Genomic DNA, 24677 nt, shown 5'->3' on the forward strand with positions numbered 1-24677 from the left:
CACAAGCTTTAGAGCACCCGCTCAGTACTTGTGTTGCTCGGGCTTAGTTGCTCCAAGGCACATGGTATCCTCCCAGACCAGGGATCAAACCTGTGTCCCAGGCATTGGCTTGATGGATTCTTTATCACTGGACCACCAGGGAAGTGTCAGTGAGTTGCTTTCAGCTCAGCAAATCCCAGTATCTTTCAGCTAGGATCCTCCTGTATCTTTTAACCATTAATACCCTGCCAAATAACATTTGGGGTCATCACCGCATAACTGTGAGATCTGAAAACCAGGAGAGACTCGCCTAAACTTACCTGGACTTTCTGAGGAGGAGGATGGGCCCAAGAGGCTATTCCTGATTTACCAAGTCTACTATATCTGAAGCTCAGAATGGTACCTGTTTTTCTCCAGCCTGCATTCCCCTCAGGGTGCCTTGTCATTGGGCCGCTGCAGTGACTAATAAGCTTGATCTTTGAAGAAGTGGAATGTCAAGATAGTTTTCTCCTTTCAGGAGTTATTATGAGGTGTTACTAAGAGCCGTGTGATTCACATTCCAGCTTGTCATCCCTACACAAAGCCAGTTCTTGTTTACTTCAACTGCTTAAATTAATTCTAATTGCAGGAATATTTCTGGGTTCAGCCACTACCACACATCAACCCCCACCCACCCCTACCCACGGCCAGCCCGGCCACCACACCAGGTTTCAGTTCCCAGACTGAACTTTTTCAGCCTCATCAGCAGGAATCCTGTTAAGAGGATAATTTCAATGCAATTATTCCACAGAATTTTAAGTTTTTACTTTAAAACTTCTAGAGTTATGAGGATCAATGATGCAACACAAGACAGGAAAGACCCTCACATACTACCAAACCCTGCCAAGATAGCTGGGAACCCAAAGGAAGAACACAGCAGGTGTCCGCTCGGCCCCGCCCCTCACTCGCCCAGGCACAGGCACGTGTCCTACGCCTGCACTGCCCTGTTCTGATACCAAAGTCTGAGGAGTTTCCAGTCTCCGCCTAGATGCAAGCCATTCTGCAGCAAATTCCCGAAGCCCAGACTTGGTAGGTGCGGCCGACCATTGGGAACATGAGGTACTTGTTTGGTTTTGTTTTTGTTGTTGAGCTGCACCTGTGGGGTCCCCTCTCCTTCCTATCCGTGGTCTCCAGTCACTTCGCACCTCCCTATACCCGACCCCATCCTCCAGCGGAAATAAATTCAGTCGTTGCTGTGAGAGGCCCAGGGTCTGATTTCCCCTTGATGTAAGATCCTGAGGTAACACATACAGTGCACGAAGTACGTAGGAATTTATGAGGAAAAGGTCATTTTAACTTTGACATGGCACTTGATAATTTTATAAGTATCGAATTACGTGTTCAGGAACTAGTTCAGAATTTCAGCTTTGGGACTGGTGCTGGAGCTGGACTTCTTTCTCGAGTGTTAGAGAGGCTTATTACTGTCCTTTCTGTTTTATATGACCATGGTAGTAAACTGCCTACAAAGACTCTTCATTTTAGGAGGTTATTTTCAGTGATGCTGGTTACTTGTCTGAGCATTAGAATAAAAGAGAAATATAAAATGGTTGCACTGCTGAGTCAGATCTCTTTGAACTCCCCAGGGAATGTAGCCCGCCAGGCTCCTGTGTCCGTGGGATTTCCCAGGCAAGAATACTGGAGTGGTTCGTCGTCAAATTGCTCAGTCCTCTCGGACTCTTGGCAACCCTATGGACTGCAGCAGGCAGGGTTCCCTGCCCTTCACCATCTCCAGGACTTGCTCAAACTCCTGTCCATTGAGTCCGTGGTGACATCCAACCATCTCATCCTCTTTTCCGCCTGCCTTTGATCTTTCCCAGTATCAGGGTCTTTTCCAATGGAAAGAAACATTAGAGATGTAATGAGTGTGATAAATTCTTCAGTGTACTTTCAAGCCTAACTTGCCATCAGATGATGTACCGAGGTGATAGTCCTTGAAAATACAATTGAGGTTGCAGTGCTTTCGGCAGTGGTTCATATCTTATGCTCCATGAGACTATTCACACTGGATCGAGCACAGATGATAATGCATGTGGTCAGGCCATTGAAAATCTACTCATTCTAAAAAAGTTCATCACCAGTGCCAGGAATGTGAGCAACCTTTTCTCATTGGTGCCCCTTGCACCAGTAGTCAAGTTGTTTGTAGTACACAAAACAATACTAATGTACTGAAGTTTGAATAGCTTTAAGGTTTTGCCTGAGATTTACCAAGTACTTCATGATTTAAATTGCAGTGGATATGGCAAAGCTTCATGTTATTTTTCATTTGTCACTAGATGGCAGAATATTTGTCTTGAAAATAAGCACACGGAGCTAAAGTGTGTGGCAAGGCTTTTACCCAAAGATCACAAGTTGGGGAACATACTGGAGCAACACCTCCCAAATGCAATAAGTGTGGGAAAACCAATACATTGAGTTCAGGTATTAGGACTTGAGCAATCTGATCATGAAAATGTTCAGTTTCTGACCATGAAGCCTAGCCATGATGAAAGCTCGGATTATGAGTCTTTAGGATGGACTGGATATAGATCCCAGGTGTCAAGTCCTAGTGATGGGAGCTTCTGATCATGCTTAGGATTTTGACTCAGCTATAAGGAAAAGAATGCCTACGAGATTTTGTATCAAACAGCCTGCTCTGAAACAAACTTAAATGTGGTAGTTGGCTACAGAAGTGCATCTAAGAAGATATTAATAAGATAGATATATTTTGACATGTGTTTTTGAAAATAATGTGTAATCTACTGTTTTTGAATGTTCTGAAAATGTTGATTAGGTCCCATAATTTGATGCGGGTATGGATTTCATCCATAAATCCAAAATCTGCCGAAGACTGTATTTTTCAGACTTTGTTACCCATATTTGAGAGAACGTTGTTGTTCAGTTGCACAGTCATGTCCGACTCTTTGCAACCCCACGGACTGCAGCATGCCAGGCTTCTCTGTCCTTCACCATCTCCCAGAGCTTGCTCAACCTCATGTCCATTGAGTTGATGATGCCATTCAACCATCTCATCCTCTGTTGTCCCCTTCTTCTCCCACTTTCAATCTTTCCCAGCATCAGGGTCTCTTCTAATGAGTCAGCTCTTCACATCAGGTGACCAAAGTATTGGAGCTTCAGCTTCAACATCAACCCTTCCAGTGAATATTCAGGATTCATCTTCTTTAGGATTGACTGGTTTGATCTCCTTGCAGTCCAAGGGACTCTCCAGAGTCTTCTCCAACACCACAGTTCAAAAACATCAGTTCTTTACCACTCAGCCTTCTTTATGGTCCAGCTTTCATATCCATACATGACTACTGGAAAACCCATAGCTTTACTATACAGAACTTTGGGCAAAGTAATGTGTGTCCTTTTTAATATGCTCTCTAGATTTGTCATAGCTTTGGAAAATAAAGACCTAAAATATATTACAACTTGCAAATACAAAGTGAAAATTTCTAATTATGTTCATACTGAAAATATGATCAATTTGAAATTATATTATGGATATTATTTAGCTTAGTGTAACTTCCTAAACACGTTTTTGGGAAAGATACTTAACAGTCAGGCTTCCCTGGTGGCTCAGACAGTACAGAATTTGCCTGCAATGCAGAAGACCTGGGTTTGATCCCTGGGTTGTGAAGATCCCCTAGAGGAGGGCATGGCAACCCATTCAAGTATTCTTCCCTGGAGAGTCCCATGGATAGAGGAGCCTGGCAGGCCACGGTCCATGGGGGTCACAAAGAATCCGACACACCTGAGAAACAAAGCACTTCCTCAAAGTACAGGATAGAGCATTGTAAACAATAATGCAGTTCTCATCAAAAGAAAAAAAATGTTTTTTTCTCCAATTTGCTTTCCCCTTTTAGGTTATCTATACAAAATTATGGATGCTAGGTAAACATTGTGATAATCGTTTCACAGTATACATATCAGTTAATTTTTCTCTGCAGCTTAAACTTACACAATGATATTTGTCATTGTAAGAGTTGCTTGTATAACTCCCTTTATGTCATTGTTTAAAGAGTTGGGTTTAGAAAGGGAAATAATTAAAACACGTTGAATGAAAGAAACAGTAACGCAGTTTATAATCATTTAAAGTGTCTTGCTCTTTTTAAGGCTGTGGTTAGTGACCCAAATGATCACATCCCTCAAGTCCTCCATCTCAGACGCCCAGATACTGACCCTGAGATTGTTGAACTCAGTACTATGCTGAGTTTGCTATTTTGTAGGGTGTCAGTAGGGAACAGCCCATTTCCACCCAGGGAGAGTTTTGTATTTGTAATACAGAGACTAGTCCCTTACTTGTTTCTTAAAACTGCCCAAGTTCCCAGATCCCTGAATTGCTTCAGCCTCACTAGGAGGATCTGAGCACAACATGCTGTGACAAACAGCTTTTTATTGAGAATAAACCCTTTTAGTCTTAGGAGGAAGGATCTTGGCTTCTGATATAACTTGAAGCTTTTACCTGAGCAGTGTTACAGACAGCAACTTACTCCTGTCAAGATAACAGGCCCCGCCCCCTCCGCGCGCCGCCCCTCCCACGAGCAGTGCGCACGCAGGTGCTCGCCCCGCCCCTCGTCGGAAGCCGCGGCTCTAATACCAAAAGCCCTTTCACACGGACCCGGAAGTTGGAGAGCGCGGAGCCGAGGTCCCCGAGCGGCGCCTAAGGTTCTTTCTAGGGTAAGTTTGCAGACGCGCTCCCCACCCCACGCCGGCTCACTCGTCCTCAGGGTGTGGGAATTCTCAGCGACCTGAAAACCCTGGCATCCGGTGCTCGGCCCGGAATAAACGCTGCCGCTGCCGTTGCGGCCCAGTTATCTTTTCGCTTGGGTTTTAAGTGTTTCTGAGGCGGTTTCGGCCCTCGGTCCACGTAGACACCAAATCTGGCGACATTTTCTTGCTTAAAACCCTTTTTTACCTCTGGCCTCGCCAGGTAAAGCCCTCTCTCAGGAGTTGGAGTTGCGCCCCTCCCCGCCGCGTCGCCTTCTCGACCGTGGAGGCAGAGCCCCTCGCCCCTGCTCCCAGCGAGGCCGCGCCCTCTCCCCGGTCCTGGGAATCCGGAGAGCCCGCCCCGCTCCTGAGACCCCTTCCCTCGCAGCTCCTCTGTCCTCGCAGCACCTAGGCCGCTCCTTGTGCCCCGAAGGGCCCCACTTTCCTGTCAGCCCATCCCTTCACCCCGCGTAGGTAGGTGACCCGGGTCCCTTTTTGCTGTGCAAATGAGGAAGGATGGGCTGGATTGCCCTGGAACCTTCCAACAGAGCCTCTCTATTCATGATGAAAAAGATTTCTCAGATCCTGTTTCTAAGCTGACCTCTTAGAATGTTTCTTGTACCAGTGGATAGATATTTGCAATTCTGTATTTTGAAAATATTTTACTGCAATCTTATAATGAAGAATTACCTGCTTGCTATCAGTTTGACCCAATCTTGAATGAAAAGTTTCTTTTTCTCAGATACATGGCAGATGTTCCCGGTGTTAAATGGGATGGGCAATAAGGACAAACCTGGTCCACTTGCCCTTCACCCTCCCGTTTCATTATTCAGTTATACCCGGTTCTCCACTCAGCTCAGACCTTCTCATACACGGCTTCTCTCTGGGCCTGAGAGAGCCCACTTGTAACATGGAGATGAGAGACTAGACCGGAAACTCGGAGCGTGAGCAGCACTGACCCCTGAAATGATTAGCCAACTTGGCTGTGTGTCTGTGTGTGGCAGTTCTGGTTTGGAGGGAGTGTCTGGTGGTAATTAGAATTTTAAGTAGATCCCAGTCCTCCCTGAATGAAAAACGAAAAGGAAAACTGTAGGATGGAGGCAGAATCACAGGCCCCGAATCAGATGACTTCTATGAATAAGGCTAAATTTGAAGGGAGATTTTATTCTGGTCCTGACATTCAGAACTCGGCTGGCCTTCATTTGTTCTTGGGACTAAAGCTTGACTCCTCGCTGTGGCTCCATAGCCCTCTGTCAAGCTCAGGACCCTGTCAGTTTCTCCAGCCTCATCCTGGGAGCTGACCCTTTGCTCATGGTTAAGCCTGTCGTGCTCTCATTTACCTTTTCTCTGTTTCCAAATACCAAAACCATTTCTGTCTGACATCGTAGTTCCTTTTCTCACCATCAGGTCACCCTGGCTCAGGCCCTTTGTCTCCCTTCAAGTCTAGGCTCAGAGAGGTTCCCCATCCCCTCCTAACAGTCTCTCTCATGTTCCACAGGTTTATTGCCTCTGTATCAGTTGCCATCAGCAGAGATTCTTGCCCTTCTTCATGCGTTATTTTGAGTCCTTCCTGGTTCCCTTCTTTTTAGGGCTCATAGTGTTCCTCTTCCCAGCGTGGTTGCAGTACCTGATACTGGAAATGTCTTTAGATGACAGGAGTATGGGTTGGGCTGAATAATCCTCAGGGAAGACCAAGAGAACAGGGCAGGTGATGAAGATATTTCCCATGTTCTAGACATTTTAACTGTAATTGATCTTTACCCCATGTGACTACTTGCTTCTTCAAAAGAAGAGCCAAGAAATATAGGAAGTCCTGAAAAGCCCTACAGAACTGGTGTCCTCAAGCAGTGGACTAAGATGTCCCCATGTTTAATCTGCTGATTTAATCTGCTGCAGTCCCCAGATAAGCTCTGTCCATCCAGGGACCAGTCACCATCGTGGACAGCAGCTTTGCCATCTAGGAGTTCATGTGCTCAGTGTCAGCGATTGTGATTTCAGAGCGCTGAGGATGAGCAGAAATCCAAATCTAACGGGGCAGGAAGGAGATGGGAAATTAGGAGTATTAAAGTTAAGATCCCAGAATACTTGTTATAAGGTGGTCCTGCTTGGTAGGGATCTCTGGGCCAAACCTGAAAAGAGTGATAAAATCCTGTGACATCGGGGAAGATGGCTCCGAGAATCAGAGGGCAGCGATGCCGCAGTGATCTGCAGCCTGGAGGTTCGTCCTCTAGAAGATGCAGCTGCAACTCTCTTGCTGCCAGGCCAGTGCTGGGTTCTCTGTTATCCACTACTGTCCCTCCCAAAAAAAGCACCCACACAGGCACAGTACAGAAACCACGGAATCTTAACTGCACTGTTGGTGGTAATGTAAATGGTACTGCTACGTTGGAAAACAAAATGGAAGTTTCTTAACAAATTAACATAGAAGAGGCCTGCAGTCTGTCAAACCCATTTCTGACAGATATCCAAAGGAAAAGCGATCAGTTTTTCAGGGATATGTCCTCAGTCCCAAAAGTGTGACTTGATTTGCAGTAGCCAAGGCATAGACACAGGCCAGATGTCTCTTGACAAAAGAATAGGTACCAAAAGTGTGTTATAGAAATATTTATTATATACTGTATATTCGTGAACTATTTTTTCTCTATATATAAATATAAAAATCAAGGGTCCTGCATTTATGACAAAATGAATGAACCTAGAAAACAGTATGCCAACTTAAATATGCCTGCTGAAGAAGAACAGATAACTGTATGTGGAAACTAGAATTGTCAAACTCATAAAGCCATCGAGTAATAAGGCTGTTACCAGGAGCTGGGTGGAGGGGGAAATGGGGCACTGTTAGTCAAAGAGTAGAGATTTTCAGTTGTAAACTAAGTAAGTTCTGGGGATCTGAGGTACTGCATGCTGCCTGTAGTGTTTCTATATAATTGAAATTCACCCAAAGAGACATAATACAGTGTACTCACAGGTGAAAGTGTAACTTACTCGACTATAATAATTATTCAGCGTATGAATATCATATGATCACTTTGTACACAGTACATTTATAGCATTTTTGTTAGTTACACCTTAGTAAGGCTAGGAAAGGAAAGGAGACTTGGTGGGTGCTTTTCTCCTCTGAATGGTGCTCAGTCCAGGCTTCACGTTTCATTGATGAGGCATTTTGCATACCCATGTCTTGTACCCTCTGACCAGAGATTCCCCTTCTGGTAGCTTGTGTTGGTCCACAGGTTGTGAATGTTTAAGATGCCCCAGTTCATTCCAGTCTGGATCCCTCACTGAGCATCAGGACTCTTGAGTCCTCTCATTCCTGAGGGCTGAGATCTGGGCTGAGGAGGGGGTGCTCTGTTCTGAGTGGGGATGGATCAGGGCCTGCTGTGTGACCTGAAGGAGATTGCCTGGTCAGCGGAAGTGCCCCCAGCTGCTGTGTGCTGAGTCTTCACCAGGAGGGGAGTGTGATCCCAGGGAAAGTGTGGGAAAGTCCTGTGTTGGTCTCTCTGCTGGAGTTGACTGTCCTGAGTCCCTCCTGAGACAGTGGCCACAGGGGACTGTCTGTTCCTCATGGTGAGGGCTTCCCTGTGTGTGTGGTTGGGGTTCAGGAAGGGGATGTGTTGACTCTAAGCATTAAACAGCATGTTTTCACTTTCATGATAGACCTCTGAAGACTTGTGTTGCCTGAGGAAGCTCTGAAGTTGAGGAAGAGGAAAGAAAAGGAGTCAGGCATGGCTCTTTCTCAGGTAAGGTCATACTCAGTCTATCCTTCTTGAAATGCCTTTCTCTGGACTCGGTAATCGTGTCTGACTCTGCAGTGTCCTGTCTGACTCCTGTACATGTACACTCAGCCAGGGCCTTCCCACAGGGCCTGTCGTTTCCACTTAGATCCCATCTCCCCGTGGCCTGGTGACCTGGCCCTTGTGAGAAGGTTCCCCTGGGCACCGTCCTGGGCAGGGCTTCTCACCCACGGGTTGGAGACGGGGTCTCAGTTCTGTGGGCAGCAGGTATTGCTTAGGGCCCATCTGGATGCGCTGTCTGCTCTCTGTCAACCAGGGTCCAGAAACTGTGGGTGGAAGTCAGGTATTAATATGCACAATAGCTGGTAAAATCTGGGAATCAGATCAATTGAGACTGTCCTTTCCCTTTTGTGTTTCTTGACATCCTTGTGATTATACCTCACATATACACAAAGAATTATTTCTGAGTACTGTGTTCTGTTCAGTTGGTTTATTTGTCTGTTTTTATACCAGTACGTGGAGAAGGCAATGGCAACCCACTCCTGTACTCTTGCCTGGAAAATCCCATGGACAGAGGAGCCTGGTTGACTACAGTCCATGGGGTGGAGAAGAGTTGGACACAACTGAGCCACTTCACTTTCACTTTTCACTTTCATGCATTGGAGAAGGATATGGCAGCCCACTCCAGTGTTCTTGCCTGGAGACTCCCTGGAATGGCGGAGCCTGCTGAGCTGCCATCTATGGGGTCGCACAGCATTGGACACGAGTGACATGACTTAGCAGCAGCATACCAGAACTACATCACCTTGATTATCTTGTAATAGGTTTTGAAATAGAAAGACCTCTATCTTCCTTCTTCAAGAGTGTTGCTGTTTGCTCTTTGAATAGTTCTGTGACTTTCACCATGTTTTATTCTGCTTCTACAAAGATTGCCATGGCAGCTTTGATAATGAGTTAACTGGTAGATTGACCCTTTGTGTGGTTGTTAAAGAATCTTTTTTGATATAGCATGTTTCTTTTGTAATCTTTATGAGTTTTACCTATGAAACTTTGTCATGTGGGAAAGAAGATAAATTGACTTTGTTTTCAATTTGGGGACCTTTGGTTTCTTTTTCTCATCTAATTGCTCCAAGGGTTTCAGTGCTTTGTTGAACTGTAGTGCAGAGTGTGCATCCTTGCCGTCTGGACCTCAGAGGAAAAGCTTTCCTTCTTTCCCCATTGCTGTGCTCTTTTCATAATGGCATTTCTTATGTTCATGTTGGTATAATTTGTTGTTTGTAGTTTGTTGAGTGTTCCATCTCGAAAGGTTGTCAAATTTTTGTCGAATATTTTTTTTCTGCATCAAGATGATCCTGTTTTTTTTTCCTTTAATCTGTTAATGTATTCTGTCATATTAATTGCTTTTTATATGTTGACTTCTAGCCTTATATGAATAAAACCCACCTGGTCATGGTGTCAGATCTTTTTATTTATTTGTTTAAGTTATTTTAACTGAAGGATAATTGCTTTCCAGAGGTGGTTGTTTTCTGCCAATACCAGCATGAATCAGCCACAGGTATACATATGTCCCCTCCCTCCCGTCTTCCTCCCTATCCCACCCCTGTAGGGTGTTAGAGAGCCCCTGTTTGAACTCCTTGAGTCATTCGGCAAATGCCCTTTGGCTCTCTACTTTACATATGGTAATATAAGTTTCCATGTTACTCTCTCCATACATCTCACCCTCTCCTTCCTCTCCTCCCGCCTCCGTCTGTTCTCTCTGTCTGTTTCTCCAGATCTTTTTAATACGTGTTGAAGTTGGTTTGCAAGTATTTTAATTTTGCATGAGTATTCGTCAGGGGTATTGGTTTCTAGTTTTCCTTTCTTGTGTCTTTGAGAAGTCAGTAAACTATTAGAATCATGCTTGCTCCATTGAATTAGCAGGATTAGTGGTAATTCTTTTGTAGTGTTTGGTAGAATTTGGGCCTGCATTTTTCTTAGAGGTTTCTGACTACTTTTTAAATCTCTCTAGTTATAATGGGCTTCTCTGGTGACTCAGATCATAAAGAATCTGCCTGCAGTGCAGGAGACCCAGGTTCTATCCCTGGGTCAGAAGATTCCCTGCAGAAAGGAATGGCAGGTTAGTCCAATATTGTTGTCTGGAGCAATTCCATGAACAGAGGAGCCTTGTGGGCTACAGTCCATGAGGTCACAAAGTGTCAGACACGACTGAGTGGCTAACACTTTCAGTTTCAGCAGTCTCCATTTTTTAAATTCTTAATAAGTAAAATAGTTTGTGTGTTTCTGAGAATTTGCCAGTATCTCCTATATTCTGTCATTTATAGGCATTATTGGTCATCGTACTTCCTTATCTTTAGAAACATTCTTTGACCTCAGTTGAAGTCACTCCTGTTCCTATCTGTTTTTAGTTATTTGAATCTTTTTTTCTTTTTTCCTTAGTCTAGGTGGGGGTTTTCCTATCCAGTTTTTTCAAAACTTCAACTCTTGGTGTGTTGATTTTTATATTTTTCTACTTTCTGTTTTAGCTCTGGTTTAATCTTTCTTATTTTCCTATTTCCTTCTGCTAAACTTCAGTTTAGTTTGTTTTCCATTTTCTGCTTCCTAGAGGTTTAAAAATAGATTTCAGATTTAAGACCTTTTCTCTTTCTTACTGTAAGCATTTAACAGTTCACACTTTTAGTACAATCTTCTGTGTTTGTTGTAAATTTTGTACTGTTGTCTTTTCGTTTTCATCCATGTATTTAAAATTTTTTATGTGATTTTTTTTCTTATACCCATTTGTGGTATAAGAGTGAGTTGTTTAATGTCCACATTTGGGGAATTTTCTCTTTTCTTGTGTTTATTTCCTTGCTGTTAGGGAAGATACTTTTATAGTGTCAGTCTCTTAAAATTGTTAATTTTGGCCTAACATGTGGTCTCATAGAGAATGTTTTCTGTGTCCTTGAGATGCATGTCTTTTATGCTTTAGTTGGGCTATGTGATCTGTACATGCCTGTTCAACTTGAACATTGAAATCTCGTACTATTCCTGTGCCACTCTTTCTGTCTTCCTTTCCCTTAATGTTTGCTTCATTTTTCTGAGATATCTAATGTTAGATGTATATATATTTTTACTTGTTAACAACTTTTTGGTAAATTGACCATTTTATCATGATATAGTATTTATTTCATTGCAGTTGTTATTTCTTCAGTTTATTATGTCTGATAAACAGTCTCCCCTGCTGTATTTAGGATGGACTGTCTTTTTTTATCCTTTCACTTTTTACCTTTCCATGTCCTTAGGTTAGTGAGTACTACCAGTTTCAACTCTCTGATAAACTCTGTGTCTCTTGCCCTGTGTTTTTCCTCCTGTTACTTCTAGTGGCCACTGCTCATGCGCATCTTATCTGGGTAAAAGACAGGCACCCTAGACGGCTGCTTTCATGCCACTGTAATTTCAGAAGGAATGTATTGAATGTTTCCTTCCCATCATGATGTTTCTTGAGATAGTGTTGCTGAATAACTATATATTTTTTCCATATTCTTTTTTGCCATGATTTTTAATTCTTCAAGAAGTTTTTTTACTTGACTTTTGTGATAATTTCTTTTTGTCATAATCTAATGACTCTTCTAATATTAAATCACAGTTTTATTAACGGAAAGAATAGGAAAGAAAGTCTTTGGCTTCCGTTAATGCCTTGCTATGTAAATTTAAATGGATAAAATTATATTTGTATTTTTGTATATGTTAATTTTATTATGAATTGAGTTCAAGTATTCATCTTTTTAAAATGCTTTTACCAGTTTTCTTTTGGTAGGCTAGTATAGAATCCTGGTGACAAATTCAGCTGAGTACAAAGAATAACATTTTTACCATCTGAAACATGCTGAAATACATGTGAATAAGAGGATGATATACAATTTACCAAAAAGTCTGTCAAGAGACGAATTCTCTCATTTCAGTTAATTTTTTATAGATATATATGCATGCATGTGCAAGTCTGTGGTTTAGATAGAAGACATCATGATTTGAAAACTACACATTACCTTTTTTTTTCAGTTGAAATTATGTTATCAGTATAATCTGTGGCCTTGAAATTTTCTAAACAATCCTGTTAGCATTTTAAGTAGTAAGTTGCTAACAGTTGTGTTTCTGTATCCACATCTATAATGAGCTTTCATGCCATTCCACATTGTTCAGCTTGGACTTTTTTTTTTCACATTAATACAATATTTATTTGCTTTCCTTCTGTCAAACCCTGAGCCCACCGCTGTCCCCAGGCTGCCGGGGGAGTAACAGGAAAGGGAACCCACAGGGCAGAAACAGGAGAAAGAACTGTGGGAGGTGGAAACAGCTTCACGTAGTGAGGAAGGTGAGCTTGACCACCATCAGGCAAAAGAGCCCCATGGCCTTTGAGAGGGCCAAGCCCATGGCATAGAAGAGCTACTGTTTCAGAGAAGGGTTCCTGGCATAACAGTGATGAAGCTCCTGAACACGGTCCCACTTTCAGCCCTGGAGCCAGCCTCCCCTGCTCTTGCAGCTCCCAACTCCAAGGAACTTGGCTTCTGTTTCAAAGTCCCTTGAAATGGCGCTGGTTTGGAAGGTGCGGCTAGGAATAAGTGAGATGGTCCAGGGACCTGGGGCTGCCACGCTGCCGTGGCCCTCATCGGTCAGTGTCTCCGGTCCTTCACCACTCAGACACCGATCACTCAAGAAGGGAGAGGTTCTCCTGATCAGGGAGGGGGTGGAGACGAATTCGGCGCAGCCGTTCATTTTCAGGGGATGAAGGCCCGAGGCCTGAGAGCTGCTCCCCCTGCAGAGAAGACAGATGGGCAGGGAGGAGGCTCACCTTGGACTTCTTTCAAGTTTTCTTTAGGAGCCCACTGTCAAAGGACTTTTAATGTTCTCTGTATTGCTTAACTGTTAGATGCTTAAGCTTCAGTTGCTGAGCCCAAGCCTCTGAGTTCAGATGCTTCGTGTAACAGTTGTTACCTTCTTGATCTGAGTCGAGTTTCTAAGAGTGTGTGTGACACAGTTTTCTGTAAGGTGGGAACAGATCGTTCTTTAATGAGCTATTATATTGATGACAGGTTCTTGCCTATAAAGTACTCGTTTAATGTTTAGAGTAATACTACAGTAATTTAGAGTAACAAGAAACCTTCAAACACTTTTGGTCCTTGCTGCTATTACCGTCATAAGTGAAAAATTTGACCTTTTCATTCAAAGTGCTGTGGTTTCATCATCTCTGAAAACATCACTCATGCTGTACCTCATCTGGATAATGAATTGCACTCACTGGGTAGAATGAAATATCTGACACTTCTGTATAGCCAATACCGTGTTGAATTTTATTTATATATAGTTCATGGATTTTGAAGAAGGATGAAAAATCCATATTAATGGGAGAATCTTATAAGGTCTTATGAAAAAGCATAAGAAATTAAAATTAGAGATCCATGATTTCTCCAGATACCCCTGCATGGATCTGTTAGGACACATACTTCAATCCAGTCAATTCTTAGCCCTTACTCCTTCTTAATATCCTTTCTCTTTTGCATGAAAATGAGAACTTTCATGGCCCTTTTGGTGACATGTGGTTTCATTTCAGGAACGACTGACCTCTGAGGATGTGGCCATCGAATTCACTCAGGAGGAGTGGGAATTCCTGGACCCTGCTCAGAGGGCCTTGTACAGGGATGTGATGCTGGAGACCTACAGGAACCTGCTGTCTGTGGGTGAGGATGGCTTGCTTCCAGAGCTGCCCTTGGGTATCTGCATTTTCCCTGTGTGCCCCTTGGGGGGCCCTGATGTCTTTCATCTGAGAGTTCTGGTGACTCGGGCATGACACAGCTTGAGAAGGTTAAACTGACCCTCTTCAGATGCTGTGTCTGTCTCCTGTCACATGTGAGGTTATCCCAGAGCTTAATTATGTACAAAGCTCACTGGCACATTTTAAACAAATACCCACGAAAACCCCGATTTCCTATTTTCTACCTTTTGACTTTTGGCTCAGTGCTTAAAAATATCCACAGCACTTTAGATTTCTTTCTTCTGATAACCCTGAATATCTATTTCTTTCTGTTTGTTTTTGCTTGATTGTTTACTTTATTTTGGCTGCAACATTCTGCATGTGGGATCTTAGTTCCCTGACTGAGGATCAAACCTGCACCCCCTGCATTCGAAGTGCAGAGTCTTAACTACTGGATCACTAGGGGAGTCCCAGAATTTCTGTTTCTGATCTGAATATTATCTCCACATTGGAGCAGGGGAGAAAACTCTGGACAGTGGGGAGTGATGTAAAAATAGTCATAGATACAATGTATAAAGAAAAAGGAGTATCTCAAAAGGGCTGTTTCTTTCTGTTTAGGAGTGGCACATGCTGGTTGATTGGATCCTCTGTGTTTGTTACTTAGGAAGATGTAAGAAGAGTGGGTAGCGATGTCGTCTTTTTGATGCTAGATCCTACGAGGAGAGCATATGTGAATTCCGCGGGCTCTTAGCTTGCCATCTGTAGGTCAGGCGCATGATCCCATCTCAAGATCCTGTAATGTCTGACCTTCCTGTTGTGTTAGTTTTACTCTTGTGCTGCTCTAGCCAGTCTGGAAATGTCAGCTGTTCCCAATGTTACATTCTCCTTTCTTTGTATCATTTTACTTCTTAAATTTCTTTGAAATATATTCCTGAGACTCTGAAATTTTATCTGGTTTCCTTGCTGTGATAATCCACCTATGTTTAATTGGCCGCCTCTGGTGAGTCTCTGTGGAATGGATTTACTAGGTAACAGAAAACTGTGATGGAGACACTATTCTTAATGTTATTTTCTTGCTCTGTTCAAAGTCACCACTTGAAGCTATCCAGTAGAGTGGTCAGTATATTCTAAGATGATGAGAGAGAAAGTATCACGAGAGCCTGATGCATCTTTCCAGGTTATTTTCTGGCTTTGGAGACTCTGTCAGGGGCACCATGACAGTGTTCTTCATGTGTATCAAGGACCATATATTTTAGCCTCTGTAAATGGTATGGGAATTTATCCCAGGACAACTTTGTCCCAGTTCACATTCTCATATCTATGAGCCTGTTGGCTGCACTGTCGTTCTGTGCATTGTAAGTATTTTGTTTTATCATTGAGTTCAAATTTCTTTGTTACTCTTAGTGTTTCTGTTTTGTATTTGCAATGCGTTGGATGGTTGATTGGAGAATGGTCCCTACAGTGCAACTGGTGATCAGTCCCTCTTAAAATTCTTTGTATATTCTTTGTACTCATTTACTATGAGATATATGATTTCCATATATTTTCTCTTTTACTGTTGATTGTCTTTTCAAACTCACTGCACTTTAATGCACAGCAGTTTATAATTTTGATATAGTTCAATTTATTAATATCTGGTTTTATTTTGTGGCCTGTGCTTTTGGTGTTATATCTGGTAAATCATGTGTGGGTCCAGTTTCCAGAAACATTTCCTGCACGTTTACTTCTAAGGGTTTTATACATTTGGGACTTCAGTTTAGGTCTTTGAACCATGTTGAGTTCACTTTTGTCTTTAGTGTAAGATAATGTTCCAAGTAAATTGTTTTGCTGGTGCGTATTCAGTTTGTCAACATGTCTTGTTTCATAGACTGCTTCCCCCATTTAGTAGCTTTTACACCCTTGTGAAACATGGTTTGAACATCTCTGCAAGAGGTGTTTTTGTTTTTGTTTTAACCATTCTTTTTAGGTATGCTGCTGCTGCTGCTAAGTTGCATCAGTCGTGTGCGACTCTGTTGAACCCCACAGACGGCAGCCCACCAGGCTTCTCTGTCCCTGGGATTCTCCAGGCAAGAACACTGGAGTGGGTTTCCATTTCCCTCTCCAATACATGCATGCATGCGTGCTAAGTCGCTTCAGCCATGTCCAACTGTGTGACCCCATAGACGGCAGCCCAGCAGGCTCCTCTTTCCCTGGGATTCTCCAGGCAAGAATACTGGAGTGGGTTGCCTTTTCCTTCTCCACTTTTTACGTATGGTTAATTTACAGTGTTGTGTTTCCGGTACACAGCAATTTACAAGATACTTTATATAGTTCCCTGAGTTATGTCATAGGTTCTTGTTGTTTATCTATTTTGTATATATATTAGTTTGTATATATTCCAGATTCCTAATTTCTCTCTCCCTTTCCTGCCCCCGCCACCATCCTGCACTATCCCTTTTGGTAACCATAAGTTTGTTTTTTATGCTGGTGAGTTTAGTTTGTGAATAAGTTCATTTGTATCATTTATTTCAGTTCAAGATATAATATCCTATGATGTTTGTCTTTCTCTGTCTGATTTCACTTAGAATACTCCCTCAGTCTATTTTGTTGCAATAGGCGTTAGTTCATTGTGTTTTATGCTGTGGAGGTGGCAACCCGCTCCAGTGCTCTTGCCTGGAGAATTTCATGGACAGGGAAGTCTGGTGGGCTGCAGGCCATGGGGTCTTAAAGATTTGGACACGGCTGAGCTACTTTCACTTCACCGTATTCCCTTGTATATGTGTACCACATATTCCTTATCCCTTTGTCTGTCAGTGAGCATTTAGGTTGCTGCCATGTTTTGCCTGGTATAAACAGTGCTGCTAAAAGCATTGGGGTGCATGTATCATTTTGAGTTAGTTTTCATCCTTTCTGGATATATGCCCAGGATTGGAATTGCTGGTTCATGTGATAGCTCTATTTTTAGTTCTTTATGGAATCTCCATGCTACTCTCCAAAGTGACAGTACCAATTTATGTTCCTTCCAACAGTGTAGCAGGGTTCTCTTTTCTCCACACCCTCTCAAGCATTTATTGTTTGTAGACTTTTTGATGGTGGTCATTCTGACCAGTGAGACAGGTGATTTTGATTCGCATTTCTCTGATAAGTAGAGACCTCGAACATCATTTCAGGTGACTGTTGGCCATCTGTTTGTCTCCTTTGGAGAAATATCTGTTTTGATCTTCTGTCCAGTTTTTGCTTGGGTTATTTGTTTGTTTGTTTGTTTGTTTTGATATTAAGCTGTATGAACTGTTTGTATATTTTGGAAATAAATCCCTTATAGGTAGCATCATTTACATATATAGTCTCCTAGTCCAAAAGTTGTATTTTTGTTCTCTTTTTGGTTTCCTTTGCTTTGCAAAAAGGTTTTAAATTTCATTAGGTCTCATTTGTTTGATTTTGCTTGTGTTACCATGACTCTAAGAGAGAATCAAAAGAAACTTTGCTGACTTTTATGTCAGTGTTTTGCATTTGTTTTCCACTATGAATTTTATAGTATCTGGTTTTGCCTTTAGATGTTTAATACATTTTGAATTTATTTTTGTATGTGATGTTAGAGAATGTTGTAATTTCATTCTTTTTCATGTAACTATCCATTTATCCCAGCATCACTTATTAAAGAGACTTCTTCATTCTATATTCTTTCCTCTTTTGTAATGGAATAATAATTGACTGTAAGTAAATTGGTTTATTTCTGGGTTTTCTATCTTGTTCCACCAATCTGTGTTCTGTTTTGTGCCATTGTCATACCACTTCCCTGGTGGCTCAGACGGTAAAGCGTCTGCCTACAGTGCAGGAGACCCAGGTTCAATCCCTGGGTCAGGAAGATCTCCTAGAGAAGGAAATGGCAACCCACTTCAGTACTGTTGCCTGGAAAGTCCCATGGACAGAGGAACCTGGTAGGCTACAGTCTATGGAGTTGCAAAGAGTCGGACACGACTGAGCAACGTCACTTTCACTCTTATGACTGTAAGTTTGTAGTATAGGCTGAACTCAAGGAACATGATTCCTCCAGCTTTGTTCTTCCTTTTCAAGATTGTTTTAGATATCAGAGTCTTTTGTGTTTTGGTACAAATTAAGTTTTTCTTTGTTTTATGAAATATGTCATCATTAATTTGATAAGGGTTGCATTGAATATGTAGATTGCCTTGGATAGTATGGTCATTTTGACAGTGTTACTTCTTTCAATACAAAGAACATGGTATATGTTTCCATCTGTTTGTGTCATCTTTGGTATCAGTCATCAGCTTCTTACAGTTTTATGAGTACAGTTCTTTTGACTTTTTAGGTAAGTTTATTCCTTAGAATTTTATTCTTTTCTATGAGATGGTGGTGAATGGCATTGTTTCATTAATTTCACTTTCTGATATATAATTATTAGTGTGTAGAAATGCAGCACTTTTCTGTATATTTAGTAGCCAGCAAGTTTACTCTGTTCATTGATGAGGTCTAGTAGTCATCTGGTCACATCTTTATCTACATTATATCTTTTTAAATTTTTATTTTTTAATCGAAGGATAATTGCTTTACAGAATTTTGTTTTCTATCAAACCTCAACTACATTATACCTTGTATGCTTTTCACTTGCAACATTTTTCAGCAATACTGTGTCTGACCCTAGTCAATAAATATACAAAGCACTCACTTTTTATTTATTATATTTTGGTGCCATTTAACCAGGTAATTAAGAACAGTGCACGGCTAGAGATTAGCCTTCCTTGGTGGCTCAGTGGTAAAGAATTCACCTGCTAATGCAGAAGATACAGGTTTGATCCCCGAGTCAGGAAGATCCCATGGAGAAGGAAATGGCAACCCACTCCATTATTCTTGCCTGGGAAATCCCATGGACAGAGGAGTCCGGTGGGTACAGTCCACGTGGTTGCAAAGACTCAAACACAACTGAGCGACTGAACAACAACAACATAGGCAGGGATTGCTTTGGTTCTTGGCTGTTAGAAAACTGGTGAATATTTTACATCTCAATTTCTGTGTCATTTGCAGATGATGGTCCTTTAGTGTGTCTTCTGCACTGCAGCTGACACATACTACTTGTTAATATTGTAAAATGCCTTTCTTTTTAGGTACATAGTTCTATAGCAGATTTAGAAGACTGTGTTGTTTCCAGAAAATTGTTTCAGTCATATTCATTTTCTCATTTGTTTTCAGTTGTAAACAACCAATTATGAATAGTTAATTATTGGGTAAGCTTGGTTTTGGATTATTTGCTGTTACAATGTATAATATATTATTTAGAATTTATTTATGTGCAGTAAGTATGCAGAATACAATGATAGTGTAATATTTTTCTTTTCAATTTGAGACAACTGTCGATTGATATGTTCCTAGAGGTCCTCATAGAAAAACACTCTGTTTTTGAGAGTGGGCATAAGATTGTCCAATGTGAGTGCATTTGGCATATGGTTTTTAAAACTAGGTTACCTTAATGGTGAATTTATGTTATCATGCTTTCTTAAGAATTCTATTCCTTTAGGGTTTCTAAAGACTTAAGGTCATCATTGTTGTGTTTCATAACTTGGTATAAGTATTTTGCTGTCATAGATACTCAACATGAAACATTTATTTTTGAATCATTGTGAGCAGGATACCTATGGTTCTTTTTATCTTGTAGATATCTCTCCTACACATGTGATCAAGCATTTACAACTCAAAGTGAACAGTGATAAACGAGAACCATTCCAAACGTTGATGCTGGGAAGATCTGAAAGCCATGAAATCAAACATTTTCGTCTTTGGGAAAGTCAAGAAAATATGTGTGACTTTGAGTGTCAGGGGAGAGATGACAAAACAAATTACAAAGCAACACCTGTAAGCCTTAATGGAAATGTGCCTGATGGAAGAGATTCACATGATAGAAAGGATGCAGGAATCATGCCCTTTAGAAACAGGCTTGGGTTTAAATTTCAGGATAAACTGCAGTTACTTCAAACTGGCAGGATAACTTCTGAATATAATGAAGTTGAGAGGTCTGTCAACAACAGTTTCTCATTTTCACCACTTCAAAGAAGTCCTCCTTGTGTCCAAACCAGTGTTTCTAATATATATGGGAACGATTTTATGAATCCTTCAGTAATAACACAAGACCTCAAAGCACTCAGGTTAAAACCTTACAAATGTGATGAGTGTGGGAAAGCCTGTCTTAAGGGCTCATGTCTCATTAAACATCAGGCCATCCATATAAGAGAGGAATCACATAAATGTGAAGTATATGACAAATTGTTTGACAAAAGTTCACAGCTTGCACATCATTTGAAAATTCATTCTGAAGTGAAATGTTACAGATGTAATGAGTGTGACAAAACCTTTAATGATAGCTCCACCCTTGCTAGACATCAGATAATCCACTCAAGAGCAGACTTACATAAATGTGATGTATGTGGTAAAATCTTTGGTCAGAATTCATTCCTGGTAAGTCCTCACAATATCCCTGCAAGAAAGAGAAGGTGCCAATGTAATGAGTGTGGCAAAAGCTCTACTGACAGCTCAACCCTCAGGAGACATCAGAAAATTCATACAGGAGAGAAATTATTTAAGTGTGATATATGTGACAAACTCTTCAGCCAAAATGCATGCCTTGCAGTTCATCAGAAGGTTCATACTGGAGAGAAACCTTACAAACATAATGAGTATGGCAAGCACTTTTGTCAATCTTCACAGTTCAGAAGTCATAAGAGATTTCATACTGATGAGAAACCTTACAAATGTGATGAGTGTGGCAAGTCCTCTCATGTCAAGTCAGTCCTTTTAAGGCATCAGACCATTCATACTGGAGAGAAACCTTACAAGTGTGATGAGTGTGGCCAGGCCTTTCATGTAAAGTCAATCCTTTTAAGGCATCAGACAGTTCATACTGGTGAGAAACCTTACAAATGCGATGAGTGTGGCAAGGCCTTTACTGACAGCTCAAACCTCAAGAGACATCAGAAAATTCATACAAGAAAGAAATTATTTAAAGGTGGTACGTCTGACAAAGTCTTTAGTGAAAATGCACACCTTGCTGGTCATCAGAGGGTTCATACTGGAGAGAAACCTTACAAATGTGATGAGTGTGGCAAGCACTTTTGTCAGCCTTCACAGATCATAAGTCATAGGCGATTTCATACTGCAGAGAAACTTTACAAATGTGATGAGTGTGGCAAAGCCTTTCATGTAAAGTCAGCCCTTTTAAGTCATCAGACAGTTCATACTGGAGAGAAACCTTACAAGTGTGATGAGTGTGGCAAGGCCTTTCGTGTAAAGTCAGTCCTTTTGGGGCATCAGACAATTCATACTGGTGAGAAACCTTACAAATGTGATGAGTGTGGCAAGGCCTTTCGTGTAAAGTCAATCCTTTTAAGTCATCAGACAGTTCATACTGGAGAGAAACCTTACAAATGTGATGAGTGTGGCAAGGCCTATCGTGTAAAGTCAATCTTTTTAAGGCATCAGACAATTCATACTGGTGAGAAACCTTATAAATGTGATGAGTGTGGCAAGGCCTTTCGTGTAAAGTCAATCCTTGTAAGTCATCAGACAGTTCATACTGGTGAGAAACCTTACAAATGTGATGAGTGTGGCAAGGCCTTTACTGCCCGCTCACACCTCAGGAAACATCAGAAAATTCATACAGGAATGAAATTATTTAAATGTGATATATGTGACAAAGTCTTCAGCCATAATGAATACCTTGCTGGTCATCAGAGGGTTCATACTAGTGTGAAACCTTACAAATGTGATGAGTGTGGCAAGGCCTTTCGTGTAAAGTCAAATCTTTTAAGTCATCAGACAGTTCATACTGGAGAGAAACCTTACAAATGTGATGAGTGTGGCAAGGCCTTTCGTGTAAAGTCAAGCCTTTTAAGACATCAGACAATTCATACTGGTGAGAAACGTTACAAATGTGATGAGTGTGGCAAGGCCTTTACTGCCAGCTCACACCTCAGGAGACATCACAAAATTCATACAGGAAAGAAATTATTTAAATGTGATTTATGCGATAAAGTCTTCAGCCGAAATGAATACCTTGCTGGTGGTCATCAGAGGGTTCATACTGGAGAGAAACCTTACAAATGTAATGAATGTGGCAAGCACTTTAGTCAGCCTTCACAAATCATAAGTCATAAGAGATTTCATACTGGAGAGAAACCTTACAAATGTGATGAGTGTGGCAAGGCCTTTCGTGTAAAGTCAACCCTTTTAAGTCATCAGACAGTTCATACTGGTGAGAAACCTTACAAATGTGATGAGTGTGGAAAAGTCTTCAGTCAAAAGCCACATCTTCGCCTTCATTGGAGAATTCATACTGGAGAGAGACCTTTCAGATGTAATGAGTGTGGCAAGTTCTTCAGTCGAAATTCACACCTTGCAAGTCATCGGAAAATACATATAGAGAAACCTTTCAAATGTTTCGAGTGTGGAAAATCCTTTACTCAGGTCTCAGCACTCACTAAACATCAGAAAATCCATACCAGAGAGAAACTTATGTGAATGTGGTATATGGTAGAAGTCTTCAAAATTCAAAGTTCAAACTTCACACCCTACCGTTGGTCGGAGAATTCATACTACTGAGGAAGCATACAAATATGGTGAGTGTGGCAACATCTCAGGCTTCATGAGAAAATTCATACTGGATAGAAGCCAGATATATACATATTTATTAGGTCTTTAGAACATGAATTCATTATAGAAAGATTCCTCACCAGTTTCACAAATGTGGAAGAAAAAAAAAAACACCTGTCCTTACAACTCACGTCTCACCAGTAGTATCAGAGTATTTATCCTGGAGAAAACACACAGCAGTGTAATGTGTGTGGCAAGGATCTTACCCAAAAGTCACAAGAGAGGAACATAATGGAGCCATACTTCCCAGACTCAGTGGTTGTGGCAAACCTTTACCTTTTTCACTTTGTGTATTCTCTGATGACTTTAGTTCAGGTACTCAGCAACTGCAGTAAGTTCATAGTTGAAGAGAAGCTATAGAGATCTTTTTGTGTAAAAGAAACCCGAATTCTAACTCAGCAAAGATGATTCTTTGGGACAGTAGTCCACCATCTTTTTGGTCTCCTGGCTTTCTGAATAAAGTCAATATTCCTTGCCCAACAAGTAGTCTCTCAGTTTATTGGCCTGTTGCATGGTGAGCTCTAAGAGCTTGGCTTTGGTAATACATTGATCAAACACATTTGCTACATGTGTTTCATGATGGTCTCTGGAAAGGAATCAGTGAGATGAAGGGGCCAACTTCGTTAGATACGATTCATTCAGATCTGTGTTTCCTGGAGAAACACACAGCCTGAATTATGAAATTCAGTAGTGTGTGTGAATTAGCAATAGGGAGGGCGGAAAATAATGTAGACCTAGGACTTGACTCATCATGGTCAGTAAGATCAGGAAGCCTTTCCATACACAGTCCAACCTGTTATAAAAGATAATGTTCTACCAACTGACCTTGAACAGAGTAGGCAAGATGTTAAAAGGACTGGGCTTTTCGTAGGAGGAGAGGGACAGTTACCAGGGACCAATGGTGTGCTAGGAACAATGCATAGGAAATGGGTCAAGTTCTCCATTCGATAGAAATAACTGTTGTATGTGTGATTAAAGAAGAGTTACTCTTATCTGTGGAAGTTGAATACAGAGCCGTCCGGGACCTGGGGACTGGAGTCGACAAGCAGAAGAATGCAGGGGACCCAAGTCTCGAGTGAGACAAGTGTGCTTTATTTGCAGAAATGCATGGTTATATACGTTCATAAAAGGCACCTTTAAGGCATTAAAAAAAATTGAGCAGAAACAAAGCCAAGCAAATAATAATCTTCAAAGGCCCAGAAAGCATTCCATATCTGAGTAAGAGGGGCATAACTGAATAGATTACCTATAAGTAAAAGATCAGTGATGGGAGTCACTGAAAGGAATCCAAGCATGTTCCCTTTCTCATGATCTCAGTCCTGAGAACTGCATCCAGCTCTGCTTGTTCCTGTTTTCCAGGAACTGATAAGGCATAGAGAGTCCTTGAGAAACGACCCACAGAAGAAGAAAATAACATATTGGATCCCTTAAAGTTGAACGTCCCCTGACGGTTCACCCTGTTTTATTATTTCATGATTGGGGGTGACGGTTGATACTTTTTGTGGAAAAGGCCCTGACTAATTGAGTTTGTTTAGTTTGAACAATTTTAGTTGAAAGGCATTGGTTTATTACAAGGGTAATCGCCAGGATAATTATCAGTGTTAATAGTTCCAGATGCAATACTATGTGTAATGCCTTGAAACCATCTTCGAGGGTCTAGCCCAGATAATTGAGCAGCGAGCTGTTCAGCTAAGGTTTCCAAATTGTTGAAAGAGGGTAGACTCATAGAGAAGGTTTCAAGGATTTCCTTTTGCAGCAATTGTACGTTTAAGGAAGCATTGTCATATATATCGTACAAATGAAATTTGATTTGTTCTGAATTGTAAGCATTATAGTTGAACCAAGAGGAGTGATACAAAATTGAGTAGAATTCCAATCAA

General features: G+C 41.4%; 1 protein-coding gene, 1 non-coding gene and 1 pseudogene across 4 annotated transcripts; 2 read left to right on the forward strand and 1 right to left on the reverse strand.

The window, feature by feature from the left end:
- Positions 1-4587: 4587 nt before the first annotated feature.
- LOC136161644 (zinc finger protein 665-like) lies at positions 4588-24677 on the forward strand. Of its 3 annotated transcripts, XM_065926646.1 has the most exons (4): positions 4588-4677; positions 8362-8444; positions 14023-14149; positions 19811-24677. In XM_065926646.1, exons 2-4 carry the CDS (start codon positions 8430-8432, stop codon positions 22663-22665), a joined length of 2997 nt encoding a protein of 998 aa, XP_065782718.1. In that variant the 5' UTR covers positions 4588-4677; positions 8362-8429; the 3' UTR covers positions 22666-24677. The 3 variants fall into 3 exon arrangements, with proteins under 3 accessions (XP_065782718.1, XP_065782720.1, XP_065782719.1); XM_065926648.1 differs by lacking the exons at positions 4588-4677; positions 8362-8444 and having other exon boundaries at positions 14139-14273; XM_065926647.1 differs by lacking the exons at positions 4588-4677; positions 8362-8444; positions 14023-14149 and adding an exon at positions 18818-19041.
- Positions 12771-13187, reverse strand: LOC136159425 (ATP synthase F(0) complex subunit C2, mitochondrial pseudogene; annotated as a pseudogene).
- Positions 17936-18008, forward strand: TRNAC-ACA (transfer RNA cysteine (anticodon ACA)). The gene has a single exon. It is a non-coding gene; the product is annotated as a tRNA-Cys (tRNA).

The sequence above is a fragment of the Muntiacus reevesi genome, chromosome 2, assembly GCF_963930625.1.
Source record: "Muntiacus reevesi chromosome 2, mMunRee1.1, whole genome shotgun sequence".
Classification (NCBI taxonomy): domain Eukaryota; kingdom Metazoa; phylum Chordata; class Mammalia; order Artiodactyla; family Cervidae; genus Muntiacus; species Muntiacus reevesi.

Coding starts and splice junctions, on each gene's coding strand:
- LOC136161644 (XM_065926646.1), top strand. Junction 14,150..19,810: donor CAGGAACCTGCTGTCTGTGG/GTGAGGATGGCT, acceptor TTTATCTTGTAG/ATATCTCTCCTACACATGTG.